At 58.8% G+C, this 22,317-nt stretch overlaps 1 protein-coding gene across 6 annotated transcripts in view; it reads left to right on the top strand.

Moving 5' to 3' along the window:
* LOC117030751 (oxysterol-binding protein-related protein 5) overlaps positions 1 to 22,317 on the top strand; it is a 56,739-nt gene that overhangs the window by 13,860 nt on the left and 20,562 nt on the right. For 2 of the 6 annotated variants that reach the window (XM_033120971.1, XM_033120973.1), the window contains exons 2-5: positions 12,461 to 12,617; positions 14,968 to 15,050; positions 21,588 to 21,680; positions 21,948 to 22,049. In XM_033120971.1, the coding sequence (XP_032976862.1) occupies positions 12,482 to 12,617; positions 14,968 to 15,050; positions 21,588 to 21,680; positions 21,948 to 22,049 (414 nt within the window). In that variant the 5' untranslated portion in view covers positions 12,461 to 12,481. Of the gene's footprint in view, positions 1 to 216; positions 352 to 687; positions 1,151 to 12,460; positions 12,618 to 14,967; positions 15,051 to 21,587; positions 21,681 to 21,947; positions 22,050 to 22,317 lie in introns of those variants that run through there. The other 4 variants (XM_033120975.1, XM_033120972.1, XM_033120976.1 and 1 more) reach the window with 3 other exon arrangements.

Raw genomic sequence — 22,317 nt, 5'->3', positions numbered from 1 at the left:
TGACATCGTGGCTGCAGTTACAAAATCATCACCTCTTATAATAAATAGCAGGTAACTATAAAAGTATGCGCTGCGAAAAGAAACACGGACTAAATTGTAGCACTGGGGCGCCCCGCCCATCATGAGCTCATTTGTCTGCTGTAGCTTTGCGCCCGAGGCCGCCCCACCCAATAAACAGAGATGGGCAGTGATGGAGCTAAAAGGCAGATAAGGCCCCAGTCGCTTCTCCTGACTTACTCGGAAGGCTGGAAAGGGATTTTAAAAGAAGAGGCCCTTTCTCACTGTGATGACTAATGCTGCCCTGGGTCACCCAGCAGTGTCCGGTGTCTGCCCACGTGTCGGGAAACTCAGGTGACGTGCACATTCCGATGTGGCTCTGGAGGCAGAGGGGGGTTTCAGTGGCCCATTTCAGGGGCTTGGAGAGCTGGCCTCCCGCCAGGAGCGGGCGGCGTGGGACAGAGAGCCTGCCTCTGAGACTGGGTGGTGACCTCAGTGAAGGGCTGTCCGGCCGCAGTGCAGTGTTGCTGTGTTACCTGGAGACCCCTTCCCAGGGGACAGACTGACATCTGCTGAGCCATGGGCTGTTCCGGGAGGAGCAGCCGGTTTGTCGGTCGGTATATGCCAGGACGGTGTGCTCAGCTGCACGGCTGGGAGGGGTGTGTGAGGCTGTACCCTGGTCCCCGCTTCGTGGCAGGGGCGGGTTTGGACGTGCCCCTCCTGGCAGGGTCATCACTCCGCCCTCATCAGCTTCTGGTTCTTCCTGGGCTGCGATGCTCTCAGCTGAACCCCTGAGGAGGGAACTTGGGGAGAGAACAGCTACAATTGCATCATATGTGTTTACCTGGGAACCAGAAAACATTCTTTGTAAAGAGCCATCTCAAAAAAGGAAAGAAGAAAAAGTTCCGTCTGTTTCCTGGGGCCTTGGGACTGGGGTTCCTGAGGGCAGCTCCTTGCTGCCTGTTTGTGCTGGGAACAGTTCCGGGTACACCCCAGAGCCTTGAAGCCGCTTTCTGCCCAGACCTGGCACTGTCTGTGCCGGCACCTGGCACTCACCACACTCGGCAGTGCCCAGGACCCAGGCTGGCCCTGTGCCCCAAGCTGCCTGGTGCCTGGCCAGGGCAATGACTGCCGGTTGACACATCAGCGAGAGGTGGGTTGTTTTGATGATAAAAGAGAGAGCAGAGGTGCCCTCGCCTTGAGGGGAGCACAGCTGGGTGCTGAGCAGGGGCTGTGGGGCGTGGGGACCCGCTGGTGGTCAGCTCTGGGCAGCACCCGGCTTCACCTCACATTGATGGGCTGCCCCCTGGGAAGTCAGAGGATGGAAAACTCAGCCTGGGTGAGGCCACCATGCACACCCACAAAACTGGGTAAAAGTGCCTGTCACTGTGTGACCATGCACTGTCCCCAAGCTTGGGGACTGGCCATGTTGCAGCCCAATGGGGCAGGGGAGGTCCGAGGAGCAGAGTCTGGCAGCGTTGATGACACGGGAAGGGGATCACAAGGGGCCACAGTTTCATGCGTGCTGCAGCCTCACCTGTGCCAAGCACGCCACTGTTTCCTTTTCAGGCCACCCGGCAGGGTAGGACACTTGGATGAGGCGGTCGTGAGAGGCTGACCACCTCCTCCTCCCGTGGGAGCCGAGGGAAGCATCCCAGGCCCTGGCTGCCAGCCTCTCCTGGGTTCTGGCGTCGCGGGCCTCCGGGTGCGCCTGTTGACCTGCGGGAAGGCTGTTGTGAGTGGCATACGCCCTGCCTGGCCGGGAGAGCCGTGTTCGGCCTGGAGCCTCTGATAGGGCCCATTGCTAAGACGCAGGGCCGAAGGGTCCCACATGCAGCTCTGCTGTGTGAGGGGACCGGGCTGGCTGGGTGACCAGTGGCTGGAGGCTGCAGCCCCACAGGGCAGGCCGCTCGCAGGGGCCACTCAGCTCCTGTCCCTGCCTGTCCCCAGCTGCCTCTGAATCTGAACCACCTTCTACCGCCAGCCTCCCCGTCCCTTGAGGGTCCCCTGGCTTAGCCCTGTTTGAGCCTCTGATCCAGCTGGCTGCCACCTTTCCAGGGTCCTCAGAGACCCCTCGCTTGCTCTCCGTCTTTTAAACTCCGAGCCTTATTTGGGGCGTGGGACTCTAATGTGTGAATTCTACTCTTGCTTTGAGGCCTTTATGAAATCCTTCCTTTAAGCCTTCAAGAGAAAGCGTTAAGCCCCTCCTTTTTCACTCGGTACCCTGGAAAATGTCAAAAGTACACAAAAGCAGAGAGGATGGTGGAGCCGAGACCCCTCGATACTCCGCTGTCTCAGAAGCTACCCACCACGGCCGCACCTCACCCCGAGCACCATTTAAAATAGTCCCCTGTGCTCACCTCCTTCCTCCCCCCACGTTTTCCTTCTTTTGACACCCGACTTTATAACTGCCAGAGGGGAGACATCTGGAGGGGCAGAGAGTGTGTCAGGGAGAGAGTGGGGGCTCCCCAAAGTTTCCCTCCAGGTCTGTGCAGGGTCCCAAGACAGGGTCACATGACCGTCCATGCCCGTGGCCGGTGTGCCATTGCTGGAGAGCAGAAGGCAGTGGGGAACGTTCTGGAAGGTCACACCCCAGCCTCCCTTTGTGATGTTGGGAGCTCTTGGTAGGATCAAGCCCACCGTCCCAGAGACGCCCAGGAGGGCCTCTGGGTGCCCTTTCCTCCCTGCCTGGCACCCCCCCCCCGTCTGTTCTTGGCCCCTCCAGCCTGCCCCAGGAGCAGCTCTGAAGGTAAAAGACAGGTAGCTTCTTGAGCACCAGTCTGCTTACTGAGCACCTAATGTATACACATCCTGCTCAGACCCCCGGAAGCATTCAGTAGCACCTACTATTTGCAGAGCACTGGCTGAACCCTGGGGGCCCAGGCAGGCAGGACCCCATCCTCTCCCTGCCCCGCCAGCACCCTTGGGCCGCCTGCCCCTTGGAAGATGTCTTCTCCCACGTCTCCGGGCAAGAGCGCCTTTCATCCCCCGAGGGGTACAGCACCTCTCACTTCTCCTTGCTGGTCTTCAGCCTGCTGATGGCTCTCCTGGGTACATTTTCTGACAGAAATAGGAACGCAGGCTCCTTGGGGGCAGACGGGGCCGAGAAGGCCCTCGTCACACCACTGGCTCACATGCACACAGGTGTCGACAGTCTGTGTGCAGATAGTACCGAGACCCCGCGGCCGGCTCCTGACTCCGTGCCTTCCCGAGCGCCCGTCCGTTACCAATGCGGAGCTCAGTGGCCCTTTGTGTGGCCTTGGTCAGCGGTCAGTGTTCCTCCCACACCCACCTGCCGATGGGTGTTTCCTCTCCTGTAAATAACAGCACAGAGCGCACCTTGCCCCGCGTCTCTTCACACGAATACTGACTCCACGGGACATCGTTCCCCGATAGTAACGGGATGTCGTTCCCTCATAGTTAAAGCACGCATGAGCTGGATGTTCTGATTCACATTCACAAACTGCCCTCTGCCCTCCGTCCCTCCGCAGGGCTGAGTGCTGACGGTATCCCCCAGGGTGACCCACAAGGCACCAGGGAGCAGCCTGAAAGCAGGGCGCTTCCCACTGACCCGCAGGCTATGGGCAGCAGCTGGCCCTGTTACGGCAGCTCGAGGTCAAATCAGGTTGATCCGCAGAGACAGGCGCTGTGCCCAGCCCCATGCCGGGCTCTCTGGGGGCACAGAGTGTAAGACACAGCTAACCCAAAGGCCGCAGCCAAGTTCCCCCCCCCCCAGGCCTCTGCCAGGCTCACCTGGGCACCTCAGGACCCCTGGGCTGCCCCAGTCTCTGGGCGGGCTGCCTGAGGCTCAGTCCCCCGGCGCCCTTGGGACTGCGTGAGTCACACACCTCATCACACATACCCATTGTTGGTGTAAAAGGCACCTTTCCTGTGATTCCCATTTCTTTCTTCCCACTTCGGAGCTGGAAGAGCTGAGCTCGGCAAGCCCATCCCCCTGGTTTTGCCTTTGTGGGCTCTGGAGGGGGATTTCAAACACACTTCCCAATCAGGGAGGACTGCCTGGAGGGGGCGGTCTTGTGGTCTCGCAATGCGGGCTCCTCCCACACGCCGATGATCCAGGAGTCTGACCCCAGGTAGAACGGGGAGCCACCGGGTCGCTCCCCTGGGCACCACCCCCTCCAGGGGCGGGGATGAGCTGTCGCTTGAAACTGAGGGGTGGTGTTTTAAGGCCAATAAGCGTGCCCAGGGGGAGAGCCTACTGGCAGGCTGGGTTTCCTGGGGCGTCCCCAAGGCGGGTGTAGATGAAGAGGTGCTGGGATGTCAGGACCCAATCCAGAGGGACATGTTGTGACTCGGGGCCAGCCTCCCAACACTCGCTGCGTCTCCAGCTGTCATTTTTAGCTGTGGCCTGCCGCTCACGAGGCTCCTCCTGGGGTTTCATGCCTCGGCACTTGTTATTTCATAGCGTGATCAGTGTGTCAGGGAACAGACCCAAATTTAGGCCTCGGAACTTTTGAGGACAAGCCCTGCCCTCTCCCCACTTCCCAGGGGTGCTTTGTCAACCCTGACAGCACTGGGGGGGTCCTGGGGGGTCTCTGAACCCTTCTCCACATGTAGTGACACCACCAGGCAACTCACAGGCGGCAGGACTCAGGACTCGGGGCCAGCTGGCTGCCTCAGTATCTGTAAAATGGGGCCGCACGCTGACCACACGGGGAGTGGGAGGGCCGTGGGTCAGCGCTGTGGTTACAGTCAACAAACATGTGGAAAGACGAGGAGATTCTACTTTCTTTTTAAGAAGCAGCGTCTTTCACCGAAAGTCACCTCCTGGACGTTTCCTGTTACTGCTGTGTTTCCGTCCTTTGTTCCTTTTCGTGGCTGAGTAGTAGTCCCCTGTACAGGCAGGCCGCAGTCTGTTCATCCGTTGATCAGCTGGGGGACGTCTGGGCTGCTTCCTTTCGGCTGTGTGGACATGGTGCTGTGTGCGCGTATGTTTCTGTTTCTCTTTCGTATGTTTGGTTTCTCTCTTGTTTCTTTTTTGGTCTCTGTGGGGGCCCTCCGTGTGGCCCCCATGTGTCACGGATGAGGTTGATGTCACACTAACATTTTCTCACCAGGAAGCTGGGTGTCCTCTTGTGTGGTTTGCTCTAGGTCGGGATGGTGGTCTCCAGGGTCCAGGAAGCAAAGGGGGCTGGTGCAGAGCTTGGGGGGCCTGCAGGCTGCTGTCAGGTAACCTTCCTGGACTGTCCCCACCGTGACAGGACATGGAGGGGGTGGTCGGCCCAAGGCCAGGCTGGTCCTGCCTGACTGGCAGGGCAGCTTTCTCCGCCAGACACGTGACTTCTGCCAGAACCAGTTTCCCCATAAACCACTGGGGAGGGGCAGGTGGGGGCCGTGACTGTGGGCCACCCACAGTCTGACTTAGGGTCACGGGGGCTGCCACGGCTGGTCACCCCAGAAGGGCCCAGAAGGCAGGGCTCCTGCTCGTGCCCTAGTAGCTGCTCGCTCCGCCAGTCATCGGGTGAATGAGGCCTCAAGACCCCACCAGCCTCAGCTGGGAAAAGTGCAGACAGCCCCTCACCTGACAGATGAAACCCTACAGGGCCCAGCTGCAGGAGAGAGCACACAGTGGGAGCTCAATGAATTGGGCTGCACACGTCAGCACAGCTGATTCTAACAGCCCAGGGCTGACCAACTGGGCGCAGGCCCTGGGGGTGGGGGTGAGAAGCGCATCCCGTCCTCCCACAGGGTCCTGGGCTCTTGTACATGGCTGGCTGGGAAGGCTGGGGGTGTGACAAGAGGCAGTGGGCTTCCCGGCCGTGGGGACTGCAGCTCACGTTCTCTCTCTGGAGTTCCTATCCCGGCCCTCAGGACAGTCCCAGCAGCCCCCTCACTGCGGGGTGATGGGCGAGCTGGGAGTCAGGGGGCCAGCACTACATGGCCTCGTGGCCTGGGCAAGTCAGCTCACTCTTGGGCCTCAGTTACTGCATCTGTAAAATGGAGAGAAGGCAGGAAACAGAGCATTTGAATGCTTGGGGTCGTTTTTGCTTCTACATCTTTGCTTCTAAGATGTAGGCTCTCCCCAGTCCCTGGACAGGTGGGAGGCAGATAGAAGGGGTGGGGTGTGGTGCCTGCACCCCCTCCAGCTCATGCAGCTGTCAGGCTCTGGCTGGGGAGGATCCACGTGGGCTGGCTGGTGCGTGCACAGGGCTGGGGCTGCTGCTGGGTCAGAGCTGGGACCCCTGGACAAGGGGCTGTTTCTCAGTTTATACAAGGATGCCAGTGAAGCCAGGCCCCCCACCAGCCCCCTCCGTGCAATTCAAGTTGTGATGAAACCCCTAAAACCCCTTTCCTGAAAACCTTGTTGAGCCTGCACCCCACTGCTGTGTGAGAATAACGTTTCTGCCCTTCTGGAAATGCCGCTCTGAGAGGGACGGAGGGGGCTGGTGGGCTGGGCCGCTGTGCTGGGGCAGCAGGGTGTCTGGGGTCCACACCCTCCCCCAGTGAAGTCAGTCCCACCGCCAGGGCAGGTAGGAGGGTCTGTGGGGCTATCTCCCTGGGGAGGGCACGCGGGCAGGAGCCCCAGTGGGCAACCTGGGTGAGGACGTGTTCGAGTGACGTTAGCGCCCAGAGAGGGTCCCCTGGATATGTCAAGGGCTTCAGAACTGAAGCCACCCCCACGGCATGGGTGCTGAGCACCTCTTCTAGAAGTGGGCGGGAGGTCAGTCTGGGGACCCAAGCCCACCGTCCTGTCTGAGGGGTGGACATGGAGGCCCAGTGCTGGTCTGCGAGTGGGGCAGGCTCCCGCCCTCCTGGCTGGGCTCCTGACCCCCTCCCCACTGTTCCCCCTGCCCTCCTGCCTGGTCACACAGCCCCTGAGCGCACCACCGCCAGGCTGCAGTTCGCGTCCAAAAATCAAAGTCCCCTTTTAGTTGGGAGGGACAGCAGGCTCTAGGTGGGCTGTGGTGGGGTCAGGTCTGCAGCGGGGACCACATCCGGTCCAGCTGCCCGGCTGGGGCTTCCTAGAACTGGGAGGGGAGTGGTCAGCTGCAGAGGAAGTGGCCAGTGGGCAGTGCCCAGGCCAGCCGACTGCGGCACTGAGCTTGCTGTTGGACGGGTGTGGCGAGGAGGCCAGGTGGGCGGGTGCCAGAGGCCAGCCCTAACCCTCAGCCACGTGACCTGCCTGAGTCACAGAACCCTGAGGCGTGGCCATCACTGTCCCCTAAGCAGCCTAAGCCACTTCCTGCCCCTCTCCCCAGGGCTCAGCCACTCCACTGCCGTGTCTAGGGAATGTCTCTCTGGGGAGGCCCCGCTCTGACCTCTCCCCTCCAGGAGCCTGACCCCCCGCCTTCCTTTCTATCCCTGCTCTCAGCATCTCCACGGTGCAAGGGGGGCTGGGGGCTTGAAGCTGTGCCACCTTCACGGGAGCCGGGCATGGCTGGAGCCACAAGAACCTCTCCCCCCTTGGCGCCGTGGTTTCTCCATCTCTGCACCACACCCCCACCTCTCCAGTGTCGTAAGAATCACATCAGATGGGAGAAAACGTACGCGGAAGGGCCTGGGGGGCTTCGAGGGTCCGTCAGCACGGCAGAAGGCCTGGGAAAGCTTCAGGCCCAGAGCCCTGCCCGCCAGTCTGGACACGTGGGGGACGCTCCCGCACACTGAAGTGCATGCCAGGCCGCTCTGAGGGGCTGCTGCTCCCAGGGGGTCTGCTCATGCTGCCCAGTCGGAGCCCCATGTGGTTGGTCCATCCGGGACAGCAGCCCGGCACGTTTTGGACGCTCAGGCTGGTGCCTGCTCTCGGGGAGGGCAGCTGTTGCAGGGCTGGGGTGTGCAGTGACCTCTGTGGGGTGGCTCTGGAGAGCTGGGTGGCTTCCTCTGCCCTTATGGTCACTAGCCTTGGGGCCTGAGCCAGTTCCTGAGCCACAAGTGTGTGGTATTGACATGGGCTGCTGTCCTTTACCGATGGCTGTTGTCCTTCTCTAGAACCTGCTGACCTCTCCGTGGAGTGTGCAGGTGGGGAACTAGGCAGGTGGACTTACGTTGCTTCATCCCTGAGCTTCTCCGTGATTTCAGAGCATTTTTTTCCCGGAATCCACTTGATTCAGGCAGAGGTGTATGAGTGCAGGTGCGTTGATGGTGGTGGCCAGACTGCAGTACCTGCTTCTCCTGCTCCCACCAATTATAGAGAACCCCCGGTGGGACGAGCTGCATGCCCCTGCCCGGGAACCCTGGCCCTGCAGCACAGCTGGGCTGGCCCGTCACACTGGGTGCAGGCGAAAAAGCCAAACAGGCTCCTGTGAGCACTGGGGGTGGGTTCATGCTTTGTTTGCTGTCTCGGCCTCTGCAGGCACCTTCCCCAGACGTTGACACCCCCCACCCCAAAGCAAACCCCCACTTATAAACAGAGACAGGCATGGATAGCGGAGGCCACACATCCATTAGAGGCAGAGCTGGACACTCCACCCCGCCCGTGGGGTCCCCAAGCCTTTGAGGGATGACCCTGAGGAACGTGGTCAGCATGGTCCCCTCCACCTCTGCAGGTGGGGTGTGAAGGGGAGTCCACCATTCTGCTGGTTCCTTCTCAGAGCTGTAGGCTTCCCACGGTGGATTCTGCCCCAGATTGCGGCTCTGTCCGCCTGTGCAGCTCTGATAAGGCACAGTGACCTTTCTTTACAGGGATCCCATTATTCTGGGCTGAAGGTGGGTGTCTGGGTGGTGCGGGAGGGGACAGCCGGAAGGCAGCTTCCCCTGGGGTGAGGCTGGGGTGGGCTCCCCACGCTCCAGACCTTGTTGTTGGCCAGTCGGCCTTGGCACCGGATCAGACAGCTTGTCTCCTGCCAGGTGTGCACACAGGGGCTGGCCCAGGCCTGCACCCCCTGCTCAGGGCCAGCACCACGTGGACCCATCACCCACTGACGTACAGGGGACTGTCATGCCCCATTGGGAGAGGGAAGCCAAGGAGTCTGCTCAGCTCCTGCGGGGAGGACGGGGGCGGGGCAAAGCAGCCGTTGGAGGGACCCCTTCCGGGTTGCCCCTGTCCCAGGCTGCTCCTGGCTCAGCTGGGGTCTCTTTCATCATCCATCCTCCCTCCCTCCCCTCATGGTTGGGCTCCTCCAGGGGCTGCAGCCTTCATATTTCTCACCAGTAGGAAAGCAGTCGGCGGGTCCTCCCAGCTCCCAGCCCCCTGGGGTCTGCAGACCCTCTGGGTGCCAGACCCCCTGCCTCCTGCCAGGGCCTCATTCCTCAGCTGCACCACCTACTCGAATCCTCGCTACACCTGGTGTGGGGATTGCGGGCGGTGGGAGCCTCACCAGGGTTACGGGGAAACGGCCCCCAGACCGACCCAGCCACCCCCCGAGCCTCCTCCTCTGACCGGGTGTTGGCCCTGCCGCCTGCATGCACCAGGGGGAGCTGGGCTACAGAGCTGCATGTCCCTTCTCCTTGTGGGCAGGATGCAGTGGACAGACAGACATGTCCCCCTTTCCTAGAACTTGCATCCTGTGGGGAGAGGAGAGTTAACAAAGAATGATTGCAACAGAGAACACTGCAGGAACTTTCACTGTTGTGTGGGGAACTCGCATTGTGTGACAGAGAAGGAGTGGCAACTCTGGGAAGTGACATTTAAGCTCAGTGTGGAATTCCAGAAGGACCCAGCCCCTCAGAGATGTGGGTGAGGGCATTGTGGGGGAAGGGGGGGGTTCCGAGCAGAGGCCCCTGGGGGGATGGGCTTGGCATTTGCAAGGAACATAAGGAGCCAGTGAGGCTGGATCAGAGGGGGCCAGAGAGCGAGGTAGGGGTGAGGTGGGTGGAGAGCCTGGAAAACCACAGGGAGACTGAGGCTGGACTGGGTTCCAAGGCGGCAAGGAGCCACTGGGAGGATGTGACCTGGATTCACCTTTGCAATGAACAGAAGACTGGCCCCTTGACCCCACTGAGATAACCCATCCGTGGGCAGTAGGCAGCTGTCACAGCAGCCAGGGTGGGCCCTGGGAAGACCAAGGGACTTGTATCTTCAGAAGAGCTGTGCAGACCGTGAAGCCACTGAGTAAGAGGTGCCACCCTCCCTGTCTGAGCCTGTCACAGGTGCCTTCCAGGGGCTAGTCTAGGGGTGTTGGGATACAGAGAGGACATTCACGGCACACACCTGTACTGCATTCAAATTGTTTCATACCGTCGGTTCAGTCATTTGAATGTCACCTCTGTGGTGTCTGATTGTTGAATGAATAGGAAGAAAAAGGAGAGGGGAAGAAGGGAAATCAGGCTGCTGAGCTGACAGGCTAGAAAGAGTCATGGAAGGAGGGAGGAAGGGAAGGAGAGAGGGAGCAGAGGTTGGATGGATAGATGATGGATAGATGGGAGACAAGCAAATGGGCAGATGGATGGATGGTGGATGGATGGGTGCATGGATGGGTGGTGGATGGGTGCATGGATGGGTGCATGGATGGGTGCATGGATGGGTGCATGGATGGATGGTGGATGGGTGCATGGATGGGTGGTGGATGGGTGCATGGATGGGTGCATGGATGGGTGCATGGATGGATGGTGGATGGGTGCATGGATGGGTGCATGGATGGATGGTGGATGGGTGCATGGATGGGTGCATGGATGGATGCATGAATGGGTGCATGGATGGATGGTGGATGGGTGCATGGATGGGTGCATGGATGGGTGGTGGATGGGTGCATGGATGGGTGCATGGATGGATGGTGGATGGGTGCATGGATGGGTGCATGGATGGGTGCATGGATGGGTGGTGGATGGGTGCATGGATGGATGGTGGATGGGTGCATGGATGGGTGGATGGTTTTAGAATCAGTCCAACTTGGCTCAAGCACAAGCATTGCCAATTAGCTGTGTGACCTAGGGTCAAAATCCCAACCTCTCTGAAACCAATTTCCCCACCTGCAAAATGGCAAAGGTAAGAGCTCAGCCAGGTGACAGAATAGTGATTAGGAAGGGAGAGGCAGGAGGGGCTGGCCCGACCAAGCTGCAGCCTTGGAGACCCTCATTCTGACCCCCAGGCAGCGGGCACAGAGGAGGTTCTCGGCTTCCACTGGCAGCCCCCAGGCCACTGCCACCCTGGGCCACCCTGCCCACTCCTGAAGCTCCTCCCATTCCACCCTCCCACCCTGTCACAGCAGGAAAGGCTCTGTCTGTGCCCCCGCCCAGGAAGGCCCAGGGCCATGGGAGAAAGTGGGGCCATTGTCCTGGGCTTGGCAGGAGGCCATCAGCCCACCCAGGGAGGTGGCAGGCGACATCCCTGGGTCTGTGGGAGAGATTAGTCAGCGAGTGTCTATAGCGCATGTCCTTGGGAGTGGACAGACCATGGGTCAGGAGCTGCAGTCTGCTCGTCCACCACTACCAGGCTGTGACCACAGGGTGAAGCGTTCAGCTCCCAGAGCCACGACTTTCTCATCTGTAAAACGGGCTGAAGTTGGTGGGGATGGGCACTCTCAGCTGTCAGCTGCTGGACCCAGCCCTGCTCAGTGTAGGGCGGTTAGGGGACAGTGGACAGAGGGGACTGCCTCTTTGTTCCATCGGGTTGGGGGGTAGGAGGCAAAGACCTGCCCGTTAGCCATGCGCTAGGCCCCCTGGACAGTGGCAGGGCCTGGGCAGGCCGGAGGCCTGGCCGTCGGGCCCCTGTGGCTACTCCTTCTGTTGGGAGGGGCAGGCTGTTTGGGACCGTGCTGGGAGGCAGGAGGGAAGCTCGTCCAGGAAGGTGAGGTTTGGGCTGACACACGCCTCACCGCAAGCACACCTGCACCTTCTCTCTGTGTTAAGGTGCTTTGGATGCAAGCGGAGATCGGAGCCCCGCCGAGGCGAGTGGGGAGGGTCTCGTGTCCTGCTCTCGCGGGGGATGGCTCAGCACCATGCCAGCCAGCCCCACCCCTGGAGAGTTGGGGCCACCTGTCTCATCTGACTGTGTCCCCTCTCTCTGTGCAGCTCTGGGCTGCCGTTCCTGCGTGTGACAGTGGTGTCTCCCTGCCATGGAGCTCCATCCCCAGGGAGGGAAAGTCTGACGGCCCGGCATGGGACACGGGCCTACCTCAGGTCCACTCGGCTGGGGCCAGGGTCCTCCAGGGCCAATTTGGTGCTGGGCCTGGGGCTGGGGGGTCCTCAGAGAAACATGTCTGCCACACCTGGGATGGGCTGCACATCCGGCCAGGCTGGTGCTGGCACGGCTTCTGCCAGGGCAGTCACGGCCCTCCCTCTCCAGCCTGGAAAGCCTGAGCGTGGCCCAGAAAGCTCCCTGGGCCAGCGGCCCCCTGCTGACCTTCCTCATCCGTTTCTGAGATGTGCCCTGAGCGGGGACCTGAGTGTAAGCCGGGGTGGCCCCTGCCACTCGCTCTCACTTTCTGCAGTGTCTCTGGTCCCCGTGTGGGGGTGGCTGGGAGGACCCCCCCCCCCCCGGCATCCAGGCCCCAGGGCTGCCCTGGTCTTGTTCTGAGTTGTGACCGCGTGCTCTCACCCCGTCCCTCCCTCCCTTCCTCCCTTCCAGAAGCCCCCCAGCGCCCACGCCATGAAGGAGGAGGCCTTCCTGCGGCGCCGCTTCTCACTGTGTCCACCTTCCTCTGCCCCTCAGAAAGCTGAGCCCGGGAGAATCACCCGGAGCCTGCTCTTCGGAGGAGAGAATGAGCTGTACCCTCTCAGCCCAGGTCAGTGCCAGTGCGGCAGCCCCACTTAGCCGGGTCGGGGCAGCTGCTTGAGCCTGGGTCCTCCCCGGCTTTGCAGCTGTGCTGTGTGACCTCAGGCAGTCCCCTTCCCCTCTCTGTGCCGTCCAGTCAGTGAGGGTGACAGCCTTGCTCACCCTCCCACAGTGCGGGCTGCTATGTGGGATTAATGAGCAAAGGGCGTACAGGGCAGTAAAGCGCCATGGCCCAAGACCCACTCACAGGTGAAGCCCTGTGAGGTGAGCAGGTGGCTCCCCCATCCAGGCCCTGGGGGGGAGCTCGTCATCCTTGGAGAGGCAGTGTGCTACAGTGGCCCCACACATGGGCTTCAGGAACAAGCGGCCTGAATCCCAGCCCCAGCTCTCCAGGCGGGGTGGCCCTGGGCCAGCGGCACTCTCTGGCCTCAGTTTCCTCATCTGTGAGACGGGGGTAATATTGGTACCTACTAGCCTCAAAGGAGGGAATGATTCAGTCCAGGCTGCTGTCATGCGGCTTGTGGGTAAAGCGCTGAGCACAGAGAACACGTGGTCACCTGTCCTGCTGATGGTCTCGCAGCCCCAGGCCCCCGGCCCCTCCCCTCATTCTCCACGCCCCACCCAGACAAGTAGGAGCTGAGTTTCTTCTGCTACATCTGTGACTGAATCCCCAGAGAGCCCAGCCCTTCCTTCCTGGTGCCCCTGCAGGGGTGGGAGGTGGGGCCAGCGCCTGCCCTGGGAGACCTCCCACATCCCCCTCCAGTGCCCTGGCCTGGTCTCCAGCCTGCCCTCTCCCACCGCCTGCTTTAGGGGTGACGGGAGAGGAGCCCCAGCCCTTCCTGGCCATAGTACCCGCCCTGCCCGTGTTGGGGACAGAAGAGCATCAGACCCATGCGCTGTCAGGACTTGAGGGGCTTCTGGGACCCATCCCAGCCAAAGTCTCATCAAACATTTGGGGAAACTGAGGCCGTGTGGGGAGGCCCTTGTGGAAGTCACTCAGCGGGCTGGGTGTGCAAGTCGCCTGGGGAAGGAAATCCAACATTCCTTCTCTGTTGCCGTGCCCTCGAGGAGGGACAGGTCCCAGTTGACGGTCAGTTTCAGAGGAATTTGGTGCCCAGAGCGAGGCAAGGGCCTTCTCCATGGGCAGGACCAGGAGGTGGGCACAGACGGGCCGTAAGAAGAGGAACCGGCACTCAGCCTCCGACTGCTGGGGAGCTGGCACCCCTGCCCCTCAGGTGCTCTGAGGGCCCCGGGTCCTGCCAACCCAGCGGGCAGCGGTGCTTCAGATGGTCACAGGCCAGGTCACAAGATAGCTCTTGAATGCAGAGCGCCCCGATGAAAGGCCGGTTGGAAGAGCGGAGAGACCCTGCTCAGGCCCAGGCTTTGGGCCAGGCTTTGGGTCACGGCGGGGGATGGGGACACAGAGGCAGCCAGGCCTCCGCCCCGCGGCCCCACCAGGACAGGGGTGCTGTGCCACCTTCAGTGGCTGCTGTTCCAGGGACTTTGCTCCCCAGGTAAACCTGGGCCCTGAAACAGGTTTCAGGGTCCCCATGCCGGCTTCTCCTCTGAGCACGGCTCTCAGTCCCCAACCCCCCAGCCCCTCTCCACGGCTCCAGGGAGAGGGGTGTGCAGACCCCTGCCCAGGTGGGTTCTGGGTGCCTGTCCTCACTTCCCCCCCAGGATGGTTCTGCCCCGGTGGTTTCTGCCTCTGCTTCTCAGCACAGGGACCGGGGGATGCACCCCCAGCCACAAGAAGCAGGTGGGAGTGGCCATCGGGCAGCCTCTGGCCCCTGAGACCATCCCTCTCTTCCTCTTGCCCATAAACCCAAGGGTTTGGAACCCACTTTATAACAAATGGAGCCAGGGAGGGGTGGCGACACCTCAGGTACCCTCCCTCCCTTCTCAACTGAGCTGGAGAGGGAAGTGGACACCTGCCAGGGCAGGTGCAGGGTCAGTGTCTCCACCTCCCTCCCAGAGTCCAGTTCTCAGGGGCAGTGGAATTCTGGGAGAGGATTTGGGGTCCCCTGAACCCACCGTGTGCCTCCACACCTGGACACCGCATTCTGTCTCTGAAAACTGGGGGCCTGGCTTTACAGAACTCCAAAGGACAAGCCACACCAGCGCCCAAGTCGTCCCAGTTCCTCTCTGCAGGTCGTGGAGGCCAGGCCAGAGCTCTGGGTCCCTCCCAGTGGTGACAGTGACACTTGTGTTGATTAAATCTCTTGGGCAGTGTCCTGCAGCCACACTGCCTCAGACTGGCTTCCTGCCCCACCCAGGCCGCCTGCCACACGTGGGCAGCCAGCCGGAGAAGCCAGGCTGCCTGCCATGCTCAGGGCCTCACCCCTGCTGCTCTCTTTCAGGGAAGGACATGGAGCCCAACGGTTCGTCGCTGCCCAGGGAGGAAGGGCCCCCAACCCCAGGCTCTGCCACGAAGGTGCCACCGGTAAGTGCCTGGTGTAGGAGGAACCCAGGGCCCGGAGTCTGCCCAGGGTACAGCAGGAAGTGGCTTAAGAAAGGGGACAGCAGGGGCACCAAGGGAGTCTGTCACTCCCAGCCCGTTCCAGGAGGATTAGCTTTGAATCCCAGGCTGCAAACCCAGGGAAGGCTTCTGGAAGCAGGGATGGGGCACTGAGGGCTTGTTAGTTGTTTCATCAGAGCCACCTTCTTGGTGTAACGTGGGGCCGGTTGGCCGGGGGCCGGAGAAAGGCTGTGGGCTGCTAGGTGGCGTCCAGGGACGGAAAGTCATGCTAAAAGGAGGCTCCCCAGCTCCCCTGTTGCAGGGAAACCCATGGAGGAATGAGCTGTCCCTCTCTGTGCCTCTGCATGTGCTGTTCCCTCTGCCAGGCACGCCGTCTCCGGGGGCGCACAGAAGGAAAGCATGGGAAAAGCTCACTGGTTTGCACGTGCACACGCCACACACACGCACCACCTGCGCCCCAGGCCGGCACCTCTCAGCTCAGGCCAGTCGTGCCTGTCCAGTCAGAACCTTCAGGCCAGGGAGGGTCCGAGGCCCTGGGCACCACATTCAATGTTTCAGGCACACCCTTCCCCCCGCCAGGGTCTCAGGCCAGGCGGCCACCGTCCTCATATACTGATGGTTCTGGCAATGGGGCTGGGGAGTCAGCACAGGTAGAAGCCAGGCTCTCCCCGTGCCCCAGCCACCACGACCCGCTGTGACCTAGAGCAATGGCCTTGCTCTTCTGAGACCCCAAGTCCTGGCCTGCAAACACAGGGTTAGAGCTGGTTCTGATACTCTGTCCCCAGGTTCCCTCAGGTGAGAAGCAGCCAGGTCTTTGGTGGATGCCCACACCCCCACCCCGAGCCTGCATGTCCCACCCTCAGCTCCCAGGGCTGCCAACTGCTGGGAGAACAGTGGGAGTGTGCACACGCACGTGTGTGTGTGTGTGTGTGTGTGTGTGTTGTGTGTGAGGTCTGACAATTAAGTTCACAAACTTGTTGTAATGCTGTTGCTAACCTTTTAGATATCAGAGGGATTCTTCATTATGAATTTGTACCAACTGGACACACAGTTAACCAAGTTTACTATTTGGAAGTGCTGAAAAGGCCACGTGAAAAAGTTAGACGACCTCAACTTTTTGCCAACAATTCATGTCTCTTGCATCACGACAATGCACTAGCTCACACGGCACTGTCTGGGAGGGAGTTTTTAGCCAGTAAACAAATGACTATGTTGGAACCCCCTCCCTACTCACCTGATCTGGCCCCCAAAGAATTCTTTTTTACCCAAAGATAAAGGAAATATTGAAAGGAAGACATTTTGATGACATTCAGGACATTAAGGGTAATACGACAACAGCTCTGATGGCCATTCCAGAAAGAGTTCCAAAAATTGCTTTGAAGGGTGGACTGGGCACTGGCGTTGGTGCATAGCGTCCCAAGGGGAGTCCTCTGAAGGTGACCGTAGTGATATTCAGCAGTGAGGTGTGGAGCACTTTTTCTAGGATGAGTTCGCGATCTTAATTGTCCAACCTCGTATGTGTCTATGTATGTGGGTGGCTGTGTATACGAGGTATGATTACAAAATACGGTGAATGCTGCTGCCGAGTGCCATCCAATGGAAAGGCAGGGATCTTCAATACAGGAAGTGATGCATTGAACCTTAGTAACAGTGTGTGACAAGTTTCAACTTGTTTGGTGCAGTCAGTCGGATGTGAGCTACGGTTGAGAGAAAATATGTTTTATAGTGTGCTGTAAGTCATCCTCCATGATGACAATGCTCCGTGTCACACATCGCTTCTGGTACGGTAATTTCTGTCAAATTAAAACATTACGGTGTGTCCTCGTTCACCTTATTCATGGAATATGGCACCGTGCGACTTCTGCCTCTTCCCCAAAGTCAAAATGATTCAGGGCATCGAGGCAGCCATGACAGCACAACTAAAGACACTCACGAAAGAGGACTTCCAGAACTGCTTCAGAGAGTGGCAAGTGCATGGGATAAGTGTGTTCGAAGCAAGGGGTAGTATTTTGAGGGGGATTAATGGCCATATGTCTTTTACAGTAATATTTTTTTTTATTTAAACATTCACTGTATTGTTCGATCACACCTCATATATGTATATGTACATACATGTATGTGTATGTGTATATATGTGCATATGCATGTGTATGTGTGTGTGTATGTGTGTTCTGGAATATTTTATAGTTTAAGAAATTTTTTTAAATTGCAGTTAAAATAGAGATAACACAAAATGTACCGTCTTAACCATTTTAAGTGTGTATTTCAATGACGTTAGATACACTCACACTGTCATGCGGTCATCACCACCATCTCCAGAACTTTCCATCATCCCAAACTGACACTCTGTCCCCATGGAACACTCCCCTCCCCTCCCCCAGCCCTGCACCACCATCTACTTCCTGTCTCGGGGAATCTGACTCCTCTAGGGACCTCGTGTGATGGGGTCACACAGGATTTGTCCTTCTGTGTCTGGCTCGTTTCACTCAGCGCAGTGTCCTCCAGGTCCATCCACGTTGTAGCAGGTGTCAGGATGTCCTCCCTTCTGATGGCTGAGTGACACTCCCTTGTGTGGCGGGACTACTCTGTCCTTATCCATTCATCTGTCGATGGACACTTGAGTTATTTATTTTTTTAGACACAAGCTTATTTCATAAAAACATTGAAACATGGTTATGTCTTTCTACCATCCAATAAAACCTACAAACATTAACACTCACCTTGGTTCAAATTCCAGATTCCATTCATTCCGTCGATAGCTGTTTTCTAAGCATCTTCTAGTGCAGGGGCCCGCACTGCTGGGGGCTCTGGGGACAGAGTCCTGGGCAAAACAAAGTCCCTGCCATCCCCAGCTTATGTCTAGTGGGGGGAGACAAGTGCCAGACAGAACAAGTGGGTCTGCATGTGTCAGAGGCTGTGGTGAAAAGAAAGGGAAGCTCTGTGCACCTCCCAGATTCTTAAGAGCAACTTGGGACCATCTTAAAGGGCACACGCTGGGAAAAGTGCAAACACTAACATATATGAGGGCTGACAATTAAGTTCGCAGACTCATCCCAGAAAAAGTGCTACACACCTCATTGCTGAATATCACTACGGTCACCTTCAAAGTCCTCCCCTTGGGAAGCTGTGCACCAATGCCACCCTTCAAAGCAATTCTGGAACTCTTTTTCTGGAATGGCCATCAGACCTGTCATCGTATTACCCTTGATGTCCTGAGTGTCATCAAAATGTCTTCCTTTCATTATTTCCTTTATCTTCGGGTTAAAGAAAAAAGTCGTTGGGGGCCAGATCAGGTGAGTAGGGAGGGTGTTCCAATCCAGTTATTTGTTTACTGGCTAAAAACTCCCTCACAGACAGTGCCGTGTGAGCTGGTGCATTGTCTTGATGTGAGAGCCATGAATTGTTGGCGAGAAGTTGAGGTCGTCTAACTTTTTCAGGCAGCCTTTTCAGCACTTCCAAACAGTAAACTTGGTGAACTGTGTGTCCAGTTGGTAGAAATTCCTAATGAAGAATCTCTGATATCAAAAAAGGTCAGCACCATCAGTGCAACAAGTTTGCGAATTTCATTGTCAGACCTCCTGTGTGCATATGTGCGTGCATCTATGTATACATATTATGTATTTTAATGAGGTAAAAGAAATAAACTGAACCATTTTGAGTGCACAGTTCAGAGGCATTCACAACGCCGTATGACCACCACCTCTGTCTAGTCCAGAACTTCCCCATCACCCCGTACCCATCAGCCGTCACTCCCCACTCCCTTGTCCCCCAGCTTCTGGCACCCTCTCCCCCGTCCCCATCTCTATGGCTTTGCCCTTCTGATGGTTCCCATAGAGGGAATCGCACTGTGTGGTCCTTTGTGCCTGGCGTCTTTCATGGGGCACCGTGGTTTGAGATTCACCCATGCCAGGGCAGTGCCAGTACTGCACCTTCTGAGGGCCGTGTGGGTGGCCCACACGTGGCTCGTCCGTTCGTCCATTGGTGGGCACTGTGCTGTTCCCACTTTCCACGCTTGTTTCCGTGCGACAGCTCTGTGAACGTGCACGTGTGTGTGTTTAACTGTGAGAGTCCCTGCTACCAGCTCTGTCGGGTTTCTACCTAAGAGTGGAATTGCTGGGCGATTCGGCAGTTCTACGCATGGAATTCTAAGGAATTCTGTGTCAGACTCTTCGAGGAACTGCCAAACTCTGCTCCACCGTGCTGCACCGTCTGACAGCCCAGCAGCAGTGAGTGGGGTTCCCACCTGCCTCACAGCCTCACCAACCCTTGTCTTTTCTGGGGTTTTGACTGTCACTAACTATAGCAATCCCGGCTGGTGCATCTCCCTAACGACTCATAATGCGGAGCATCTTTGCATGTGTTTATTGGCTATTTGTGGCTCTTCTCTGGGGAAATAGCCACTCAGGGCCTTTGCCTGCTTCTTAATTGGATTATTTGTCTTTTTATTGTTGAGTTGTAAGAGTTCTTTATATATTCTGGACACCAGACCCAGATCAAATAATATGATTGCACGTCCTTGCTCGCATTTTGTAGGTCGCTTGAAATTACTTTGGTGAAGTAATTCTTAGGGGCGGCACATTCCTGGTCTCAGGTTCCTAGTTCTCAGTAGCGTTTCTCATTTCGAAGGGCGCCTCCTTATTGCACGTGCTTTGATGTTCATAGCGTCCAGGACTGAGCACGAGGGCCCGCGGGGGCCTCTGCAGGGTGGCCAGCAGGGCCCTAAGGACAGAGGGGGCAGCGGCACTGCCCACAGTGCCAGGCAGTGGCTGCAGTGTCCACACCCCAAACACAGACGCTCTCGTCCACCCTCGCCCAGGTCCACAGCCCCAGATCTCACCTTCTCTCTCCCTCTGTTGCCTTTCAGCCTCATCTCGTGGAAAGCTAGGTGGTGGGGAGCTGGCAGTGGGTTCATGTATTCATTCATTCATTCATTCATTCATGGTGATTACTGAGCACCCAGCTGCTGGCGCCAAGCGATATAACAGTCCCTGGCAGGAATTCTAGACAATAAACAAACGTCTCTGTGACTGTGGTTTCAAAAGGTGTTGGGTGGGCCAAGAATGGGTGTGTGCCATCACGGTTTCATGCCAGTGGGCAGTCAGAGCCTGGGGTCTGGGAAAGGAGCTTCCCGAAACAGGGAAGGGCATTCCAGGCCAAGGGTACGGCATGCGCTAAGTGAGTGGGGGGCACCATGCACAAGAACCCCAGCTCCTCAGGAGGCAGTGAGCTAGGAGCACGCTTTGCCAGCCCCGGCCCCTGGAGGCCTGTCACCTGGCCCAGGTCTGGCATACACGTCGTCACTCAGATCTGGCTCCTTTTTACTCCTGCTTCAAAAACTGCTTCTAGAGCAGAGTCACCCAGGCTCCCGTCCTGGGTCCCTGTGTTCCTGTGATCTGGAATGTTCTTACTTGGCTCAGAGAGTGCAGTCCAGAGTGACACTGCCTGAATCCAATCCCAGCTCGGCCCCTCATGAGCTGTGTGACCTTGGCAGGGTACTGAGTCTCTCTGTGCCACAGTCTCCCTGTCTGCAGGGTGTGGATGATAACAACCTAAGCCGTGGTCGTTCACGTGCACATGGGCTCTCCACCCCCGTCCCTCACGGCCTGTGTTACTTGTGGGCGGCCGCCTCTCCTTTCTAACCCCAGTGCCTGAGGCCACACGCGGCAGGCGGTCCTGTGGGATGCCAGGCCCAGGCAAATGAATGGGTGTGGCTGTGTGCCAAGGAAACCTTATCTACGGGTGCTGAAATTTAAATTTCATGGGATTTTCACATCTCATGTTGATTTTCAGCCCCTTCAAAACGTAAAACCCATTCTGAGTTGTCAGGCTGTACAGCCACAGGCGGGGGTGGGCTTTGGGCCACAGTTTGCCGTCTGTGTCCCTTCCTCCCTGACCCCCACCCTCACTGCACCCTTGCCCTATAGCCTTTCGTCCTGGCTCTTTCTCCCCACTCTCCTCCCCCAGCCTCAGTTTCTCCATCTGTAAAAGGCCCATGGCCACTCTGGCTCCCAGACCCCTGGGTTTCTGCTCCTGGCCCATGCGGCCTCCCCAGTGGGCCTGACAGGTGTGCCTTCTCCCCAGCTCCCGCCTCCCTCCTCCCCACAGGCTCCAGCAGGCCTGGGCACAGCCCACCCCCCACCACCACCCCCAGCGGTGGCTCCCCGGACACCGGGGCGGAGCCTCCGCCCTGCACAGCCTCCCCCTGCAAACAAACGTGGGCTCTCCCTGTGCAGGGGCTGGGCAAGTGGCAGTGGCTAGGAGCACCTCCTGGGCCCCATGGGAAGGTCACTGTGTGTGTCCAGTGCAGGCCTCAGTGGGCCTGCCTCAGGGCTCCCGTTCACGTGCTCTTTGCCCTCCCTCGTCCCCCCCACCGCCCCCCGCAGCCCACACCCCAGAAGTGCTGGTGAGGGGGACCTGCTTCCCCGCCCACCCCCAGCGCTCCACAGCCCCAGGTCACACACCAATGCCCCTTCTTCCCCCGCCTGGGGCTCTCTCTTGCAGGCAGAGTACAGGCTCTGCAATGGGTCCGACAAGGGGACCAACAAGGAATGTGTGTCCCCAACAGCCAAGGTCACCAAGAAGGAAACTCTCAAGGTGGGCCTGGGCCTGGGAGGGAACACAGGTGTGTCGTTTGTCAGGTGAACGGGCACCTGAGCCAGTGAAGCCAGCAGCCCCCAGCTTGCCAAAGGGAGGGGGACAGACCACGCCCGGCCACCTCCATGCCCCCCCCCTCCTCTCCCCTCCCCCCCCCCCCCCCCCCCCCCCCCCCCCCCCCCGTTCCCTGGCTGGGCTATGCAGGCCCTGGGGATGGCCAGCCCGGACCCTCTCCCTTGACCTGCCCACTGGGTGTGCCGGGCCCAGGCGCAGAAAGAGAACTACCGGCAGGAGAAGAAGCGCGCCACGAAGCAGCTGTTCAGCGCCCTGACGGACCCCAGCGTGGTCATCATGGCCGACAGCCTGAAGGTGGGTGCGCTGGGCAGTGTTGTCCCGGCATTGGCCACGGCTCAGCCACCAGGCCTCCCCAAGGGATGGTGCAAAGTCCCCAGACACTTGGGAGCTGGTTTAGCATATTTGTTCCTGCACATCTGTGTCAGGGCCCTGCGACGGCCCTAACAAATGGCCACAAGCTGGTGGCTTAGAACGAAAGAAATGTACTCTCTCCCAGTTCTGGAGGCCGAAGTCCAACACGAAGGTGCTGGCAGGACTAGGCTCCCTCCTGAGGCTCCAGGGG

The sequence above is a fragment of the Rhinolophus ferrumequinum genome, chromosome 11, assembly GCF_004115265.2.
Source record: "Rhinolophus ferrumequinum isolate MPI-CBG mRhiFer1 chromosome 11, mRhiFer1_v1.p, whole genome shotgun sequence".
Lineage (NCBI taxonomy): Eukaryota > Metazoa > Chordata > Mammalia > Chiroptera > Rhinolophidae > Rhinolophus > Rhinolophus ferrumequinum.
The sequence above is the reverse complement of the archived record's forward strand: the minus strand, read 5'-3'. Positions and strand labels throughout refer to the sequence as shown.